The 8,326-nt window shown below is 45.0% G+C and overlaps 1 protein-coding gene across 1 annotated transcript; it reads left to right on the top strand.

Annotated features, from left to right (window-relative positions):
- Positions 1–392: 392 nt before the first annotated feature.
- LOC138583547 (uncharacterized) lies at positions 393–8,052 on the top strand. The gene is made up of 6 exons (XM_069655404.1): positions 393–887; positions 1,380–1,436; positions 2,047–2,412; positions 4,614–4,853; positions 6,457–6,556; positions 6,860–8,052. Exons 2-6 carry the CDS (start codon positions 1,385–1,387, stop codon positions 6,918–6,920), a joined length of 819 nt encoding a protein of 272 aa, XP_069511505.1. The 5' UTR covers positions 393–887; positions 1,380–1,384; the 3' UTR covers positions 6,921–8,052.
- Positions 8,053–8,326: the final 274 nt, after the last annotated feature.

Here is an 8,326-nt window from a genome sequence, read left to right as displayed (position 1 = left end):
GTGACCCTAAATTAGCAGCATTATTGTCTACGAAGCAGTCTTTGAATTTGAGGGGTTTTTATGCTCAACTTTCCCAGAGAAAGAAGAATAAAATTGTCTGCTTTCCCCTTGAAGGTGTTTCTCAGTTGCATGCGAGAGACAATTACTGAAAAACAAAAATAAGACCAGAGTAATTCATGTATTACCTCCTCTTTTACAATCCAAAGCCAACGCAGTGTATTATTGTGTCTGCAGGGCAAACAGTGTACGTGCCGGATAAGAAGCCTGCAGTACAAAGCCTATTTCACAAGAGTTTCAACAATGTCATTGCTTCCCTTCTGATGTATACAACCGCATTTTATCTGCGCACGGCAACAACAGGGGTGTGATAATCTAAAGTCGAACATGTTGTATTGGAGGATGCATGAGCTTGGACACAGGTCAGAGGAGGAAGGAGAAGCTGTATAGGGAAAAGGAGGGGTGGTTGTACAATGGAAAGTATAACACAAAGCTGAGAGGAGCATTTACTGTACAGGAAAGAGGGGAAGTCGAGGGGGGGGAGGAAGCTGCTTGAAAACAAGGTGACGCCTACAGTGCTAACTCACACTGACTGGACCTGACAGGGAGGGAGGAAGGCCAGAGAGAGGCGAGGAAAGTCCTGAAACATTCAGCTTTGCTCCCTCTTTGATGTTGTTTGCAGTGACAGCTGTAGATCGAGGAACTGTCATCTTTAACTAGATTATTCCTCGCCTTGCGATGGCAACCGCTTTGAAGATATTGTTTTATTTTGGGCCATAAATCTAGAGTCGCAGAGTGGATTGCGCTGCACCTTAACCTCTGAGAAAGTGAGCATTAGAAGTGGAAGAGCTCTGACTCGATTGTTTTTCTTTTGTCTCCACTTTGGAAAGGTAGGTGAATCCCACTCTAATAAACTTCAAGGTAAACAGCAAAGGGGACTTCGGGTTATATTTAATGCATGCAGGTTGGGTTGGGTTGTGTTCCTGCACGGCTATCACTGCTTCTCTCTCTGTGAGTTTTTGTTGTAGCAGCTGTGCTTGAGGGGGTTCATTTTAGTTTTGGCAGCAGACCCGTCCCCTATGTCGTTCCAACTTCTGATGCTGGTGCTGTCTGCAGTGCCAGTGCTGTTGTTCTTTGGCTACTTCACAAACAAATTAAGGAAAAGAAGAGAATACCCTAAACATTTGGATTGCATTTTTTTTAATAGCGGGGACATGCTTCTTTAATTGTTTTTTTTTCGCTTTTGTTTTAGTTTCACATTTTCTCTGGAGGTGGTATGATTATTCTCGCACCCCTGCTGCATAAGAAGAGAGGAAGTGTTGTGTGCGTTCGCTGAGGTCATGAATTCACTCCTCTCCTTTGTTCTCCGTCTGCATCAGCAGGTGTTATGGATCTACAGCGTTTCCTGTGCCGCAGAGTTGCCCTGCTGCTCCTCTTGAGTAAGGCTTTTTGTTGTAACCCAGCATCTTAATGATTTCTGTTTAAAATCCTGCAGGAAAAAAGAACATATTTTCTATATTCTCCCTCTATTTTTAATGGTTTCCCAGTGTGCGAGATAAAGCTAGCAGCCTTCTTTTATTCACATAGAAAGCTCAAGGCGCTGTTAAGATGATGCTCACTGACACACATGCAAAAGATCTCTTGTAAACATCTTCTTTCATTGATTCCCACGCTTGCATTATTCACACCTTCTCTATCGTTTGCTTATGAAGTTATTTAACATTAATATTGTACGCGCACAGAGACTTAGCAGGTCCACTGGAGTTCTGACACAGATTTTAGGATCCTGATGTGGTTTGATGGATATCGCATTAGGCATGGCTGTCATGTGCTATAAATCATCGCTTGACGTTGTTTGACAGGAAGCAGGCATACATATTCATAAGGTACACGCTGAGCACGGACATGAGGTATTATGTCATTGTTTGTTTTAAAAGCTTCAGCTGCTCAAGCATCGAGACAATACAAAGGCCAAAAGGTCACACTTAAATTAAAACGTGGGTCATATTTCTGCAATGCAATAACAAACGGTCTAATCTCTCTTCCCAGTGCCGTGCGGGCTCCAGTGTATGTCAGTGCACATCCTCAGTGAGCAGCCCGTGTACGTGATCCCCGGCTCCAGCCTGGTTCTGAAGGCCCGCGTCGAGCAGACGCCCCAGGAGGAGATCTCCGTGGTAACCTGGGAGCGGGAGCCTGAATCTGGAGTCGCTCCCGGGAAAGAGACTCTGGCCACGTGCCCGGGCAGGAGCTTCAAGTGTGCTGGTACGAGGCCAAACGTCCATGTGAACATGCAGGCGCAGGAGTCGTCCCTCTTGATAAATAAATTCAGCAGCGCGGACACCGGCGTGTACGCTGTGACGGTGACGAATCAAAAAGGGGCCGAGACCACTGGGCACTGCATCGTCAGGATGTATGGTACAGTATCATGCTCAGGATCAAGTCTGTAGTTATGCTGTAGATATTTCTGAATGCTAAGCAGTTATTGATGATTGATTGAGTATTGATGTACAGTTTTGATTATTAGTTCCATCCATCCATCCATTATCTATACCTCTTATTCTCTTGAGGGTCGCAGGGAGGCTGGAGCTGTCATTGGACGAGAGGCAGGGTCACACCTGGCAACCTTTCACGCTCACATTCACACCTACGGAAAATTTAGAGTCACAAATGAACCAAACGAGCATGTCTTTGGACTGAGTACCCGGAGGGAACCCAAACGTGCACGAGGAGAAAACGCAAACTCCACACAGAAAGGCCCACTACGTCCGAACAGGGTTTAGAACCAGGAGCCTTCTAGCTGTGAGGGGACAGCGCTAACCACTGCACCACCAGCCCTGATAATAAGTTAATGATTTAAATGAGTAGAGAAATACTGGGCAAAAGTAAAGCCAATACTGAAGTGTCTTAAACCCGCATTATTTTTCTATGGCCAGCAGGGGGCGACGCCATTGGTTGCAAAAAGCAGTCCCAGTGTGTGGGAGTCTATGAGGACATGACCCTTCCTCTTATCACTGCTTAGTCGTTGGTGTCAAGGCGGCTTCTGTTCAGAATACAGCACGGCTTCCTTGTGATTGACAAGTCGCTACCACGGCATCCAGTCAATAAAGACCGAGATGAAGTAAAGAGAATCCACCCAAGCTCCACATTCTTGCCAAAATATGGCCGCTTCTGGCTCAAAAAAACAAGATGGCGACAGCAAAAATTCCAAAATTCAAACAGTTCACAAACTACATCATGGAGTAACTGACTGACTGAGTGAGTGAGTGAGTGACCGTACTGTCAGAGCCATAGAGAGAGAGAGTTGCGACATCGCAATGGCGGATCATGGAGCATATTGGACCTCCACTGACGCAACTCTCTGTCTATACGGCTCTGGATACTTTGTTTGGGGGAGTAGGCGGGGCTGCTCCTCCGCTGCTCGTCCGCCGTCCTCACCTACGTCCGCAGCGCGCACCTTCTGTCAAACACGCTGTCATCGGCCTCATGAGGACAGTCCTTGTGACACATCGCCCACAAAAGCGCACATTGACGTGATGCGGTCAGCCACATACGAGCTTTTGACCTCGTCTTGTTCAAGTTAAAATGGAGCAGGTTGTTACTCTTTAAGTTATTCGTCAATTAAATTTGACATAATGTGAAAGTTCAAGTTTCTGCAACTGGAGGATTTTACCTTTTTTGCCCACTTGTCTTGAAATAGTGGATTTCGTTTGCACTTCCTGTTATTCAGAGAACTTCTGCTTGATATTTCTGACACTGGAAACAACAACAACTCCTAAATTAATTTGTCTTTTTAACAGTTTTACAGGATAATTGTTAAGTTGCATTTGTCCATAATTTCTGATATTCTGTAGACTAGTCGATGAACTAATATAATAATAAAAGGAATCAGTTGCAGCCTTAAATGGCTTGTGTCCTCTTCAGTACAGGAAAGCTAAAGAGGAGAGATGTGAACATAAATACTGTCTCTCTTTGTGGCTTTGGAGCACTTACAGAGGCCGTTTATGTTGAAACATTATCTCATATAAATATAAAGGTGATGATATGAAAGCAGAAATATTCCAGTCAAACAATTACCATAAGTATAATAAATGTTTTACATCACTGCCAGGGTGCATTTTGTCTCTCTGACGGTGAATCTTTCATTAAATAATGAAGCACTTGTAATAACATTTGCTTATATGCTTTGCTCCCCGGCTCTTCCTTTTGTCTCTGCGCTTCCAGACGATTCTGTTCTCGTCGCAGCGTTCTCGTTTTCTGTCAAAGCTCCTTTTCTCTTCCCCTCATCCGTCTGCTCTAACAGTATCAATTCATCAGCTCCACTCTCCTCTACATCTGCTCTCTCAGCTTCCAGGGTTTTCCATCATCCCATTCTCCCACATTATGCCCCACTCTGCGGTCTCATTATTGTCTGTGAAACTGAGCCAGTTTCTCCTGACAGCATTAAACGTCTCTCATGATTCTTTGTGTTCGACCCTCCTGGACAGCCGTGTGTCATTATTCTTATTTTATAACCGATAGAAGCCCACAGCGGAGCCCCTCACATCTCCTTTCTGAGTTCTCTATCCTTCTCACCTTTCCTCATTCTCATCCTCCTCTTCTTTCGTCTGCCTCCGCAGAGGAGGTGCACCAAGTCTCCCTCAGCATCAACGTGTCCCACTCCTCGCTGGTGTGCGGCGAGGCCTGGGGGACGGACCCTCACTTCAGCTGGCTGCACGAGAGAGTCGCCATCACCCAGACTGTGGGAACAGTCTCCAAAGATGGAACGACACTGTCAGTGACCATGACTCCCTTCTGCGGACACTTCACCTGCATGGTCAGCAACAAGCTGGGCTACAGTTCTGCCACCTACACTGCGGGTACCAGACGACGCCATATTGTTTCTATGTTCCTCTTTATGAAACAAATTACCTGCTGAGCGTATTCTAACTCGTCGGTTTGGTCTACAGCCCACATCTTGATACTGTTTTGGTTTCCCCTCAAAGCGTCACATTAGTTGTTTTTCCTGCAGCAGCAGCTGTTTCCAGCAAAAGAGCTGTTGTAAAAAAAACATCTTTGCATTACCTGCATATGCCAAGATGCAAACACAGAAAATTTGCATCTAAATGTTTTAGAGCATTTAGCAGCAGCCAGATATTGTCCTTAGGAGTTGGGGGAGACAAAAGCAGAGCTAAAAGGATAAAAGGATAGCACTCTCGGATCCCATCAGCTAAAGTCTGTGACGATAAAGCCTCTGGGGACACCGCTGAACGCGCCGAGCGGTAAGCGATAAACGACTTCCCGTCAAGGCTTCCTTTTCTGTGTGCTGCATTGTTACAGAAAGAGAAAACATTTCTTGTGAAATACTTGTTATGAACCTTTGCCAAAATTTCAACATCATGATGCAGATTTGTAATAAGTAATAAAAAGCTTTGTCAGGTGTGTCCTCAAGAGGAGAAGAAAGCTTTTAAAATGCTTGTTTGTTGAACGGAGGTCGGAGAAACGTCGTCAAACACTATTTTTGTAATGGAATGGCTCAAACAGGGTTCGAAATAATAATTGTCTCTCGCTATTGACTACTGAACATGTAATTTCTTATTGTCTAAACTAGTTAATTGGATTAAAAGGTGGCTATGCCTGTTTACGTCTTATTTAAGGGCCCGATCAGACAGAACGCGCTTTGCAGGCTGTAAAACGCGAGGCGCACCGCACTGCCTTTTTAGTGGAAGTAAACACCCGATCAGACAGGGCGCGTTTTAGCAGCTGGGGGCGGCTTTTTTTTCCTACTGTTGTTAAGGCAACCACCGAATCATTAGCTGTCATTAACCTAACCGTTACATTGTAAACTGACAGAAGGCCCGCCTCTCCTTTCATCCGATTGGACAATGAGAAAAAAACGGCCATGACGTCGGGCGCTTTTCTGCTTAGAGTTTAAGTTTTTCAACTCGAGGCGCTCGGAGCGTTTCCTCAAAAACACGAGGCGCACAGAGCGGAAAAATGCGAGGCGCTCTGCAAAGCAAAAGCAGCGTGCAAAAAGCCTCTCATTGAAAACAATGACAAAAAAGCCGCCCACAGCTGCTAAAACGCATCCTGTCTGATCGGGCCCTAAGTCAGCTCACTGTGTTGTGTCATGGGTTTTCAGACATCAGACTCCTTTATGCCTCGTGTCTTGTGTCTTGTGTCTTGAGCCGTGTCCTGATTGCACTTTGTTCTGTGTATTGTATCACTGCTGGTGTTCAGTGATAAAGGATTTTCCACGCTGCGATCAATAAATCATGACCGCCACTGCTGCGACTGCTGCTATCACTGTTGCTAAACAGGCGAGACAAATGCTATTCTTCGTACCTGCCAAAAGGTGTGATGATCCGACGAGTGTATTTTATGATTCCAGTCGGTTTAGTGGCTGCAAAGACCTTTTCTGGCCTTCTTGGGCAGCCGTGTGTTTTCTCCTCCTCATCTGGTGTCTTTTTTCCTGGTTGACAGCGCCGTGTGAGACGGAGGGCAGAGGGACGACAGCGGCTGTAGTCTGTCTCGTCGTCCTGCTGCTGCTGGTCGGAGGAGTGCTGGCATTTCTGCTGTGGAGGTACGGTGATGCTAAAGTGCTCTTTCAGGCACCAACACAAATCTCATTTCAGGCTCTGCTCTGACGATGAATCCACAAACTGGAAGGAAATAATACGCTGGTTGTTGCTGCCCTAAAATAGAACAAAAAAGGGTACAAAATGAAAAAGGCAAAATGCTACACAGCTAGCGTCCTCCCACATGATAAGTGAAACACATGAGTCATGACAGGCCTGGCTGTGTCTTCTGACAAAACAAACATCATGTTAACTTGAGCCAGTGTCTCTGCTGTGTGATCTAATTTGGACGCTTGGTTTCTTTTCAGGAGACAAAGGCACAATAACAGAGGAGTGAGGCTGCACGAACACTTGGATGATGCCATCTAAGAGACGGCCAAAGATACACGTCTGTTACTCGGAGGTCTCGGAGAGGAGGGCGGGAGAGGGACCGGACTGTGAGGGGAGGAAGCTCCTGTCCTGCGAGCAGTATGACCTTACACTGTGTTTGAACAATGTGAAGAGTGAACCGCTCACAGGCAATAAAAAAATATCTAAAAATGGATATTCAGCTTGAAGAGCCAGCGAGGTCTTTACACTGCCTCCTGCTGGGCTGCACCTGTTACTGTGTATTTAATTAAAGCCTCTGGAAATATGGCTTAAAGATGCATATATGATATCAAAGTCACAAGTCTCATTTAGCATAAAAATCTAGGTGAAAATAAACCTTTGGAACTTGTAGAAAACCTAATTAAAAAAAACAGCTCGTTTTGCTGTTTACACCAGTTTCTCAGAACTGTGTGGGCGTATGGGGCTTTGATTGACATCTCTCTGGCGCCGCACACTACAAAGGCGCGTTTGACACACAGCACAGAGCAGCCCCAAACAGTATGTTTTAGTCGTCTGAGTGAGAGGAGGAAGCAGAAGCGCTGCCATCTAAAATTATTCATTTCAACTTGTCACTAAATGGCGAGTTACAAAACGCTTTGCTATCAGCATCATAATTAGCATACACATGCAACATTAGCTGAGATGCCCCTATTTGTTGATAACGCTAAGTGATGGCTCTGTTGCGTTAGCGAGAGCTTTATTATTACAGAGCTAACCTCTCCCCATCGACACTCAGCATGCAGCCAAACTTAACTCTGCAGAGGAAAATAGACAACAGCACTCACAGCAATCAATACCTGGCGTAAGGAGGACGCTAACTACGAGTGTAAACAGCGGAATTGCAGTCGTCTAACTTTATCCTGTGATTGGTTCACAGGATAAAGTGCAATTGCAAAAAAAATAACGACCCAAATCAAGGCAAAAATCAGGAAAGTTTACAGAAACTTCGATGACAATGATTCGGTTTTTGATTGAAACTTATTTCTTATCTTTTGAGATGCTTTCTGTATAAACATAAACCTTAAATTACAGTTAGAATGCTATTGTGGATTTGGGTTTCCAGGGACTTTAAGTAATCATTTTGTATAAACTGCACATTGTATATTCTCTATTACCTTTATAATAAAAGCCTTTAAAACATGTGGGAAAAGTCTGTGGTAATTCAGAGTGATAATCTCAAAGATTTTCGTGTAAATAAATGTCTGCTAAGTCACTTTCTGTCGCCGAATGAGGTAACACAATGGTGATTGAGCCTATGGCCCACTGATGAAAGCCTTTGCATTTGCAGTATCACAGACTGGCTGTCTGTGGCGACTTTCACGGAAAAAAATCACAAGCGGTGCCCAGTTAGTGACGCGTTTTCCATCAGCCAGCAGTGGTTGGTCTGCCAGAGAGGGTAGGCGGAG

The sequence above is a fragment of the Semicossyphus pulcher genome, unplaced genomic scaffold (assembly GCF_022749685.1).
Source record: "Semicossyphus pulcher isolate SPU_LCO1_2020_fin unplaced genomic scaffold, fSemPul1.0.p SCAF_9, whole genome shotgun sequence".
NCBI classification, from domain to species: domain Eukaryota; kingdom Metazoa; phylum Chordata; class Actinopteri; order Labriformes; family Labridae; genus Semicossyphus; species Semicossyphus pulcher.
This window is presented reverse-complemented; position numbering and strand designations above follow the sequence as displayed.

Coding starts and splice junctions, on each gene's coding strand:
- LOC138583547 (XM_069655404.1), top strand. CDS start 1,385: ATGGATCTACAGCGTTTCCTGTGCCGCAGAGTTGCCCTGCTGCTCCTC. Junction 1,437..2,046: donor TGCCCTGCTGCTCCTCTTGA/GTAAGGCTTTTT, acceptor CTCTCTTCCCAG/TGCCGTGCGGGCTCCAGTGT. Junction 2,413..4,613: donor CTGCATCGTCAGGATGTATG/GTACAGTATCAT, acceptor CTGCCTCCGCAG/AGGAGGTGCACCAAGTCTCC.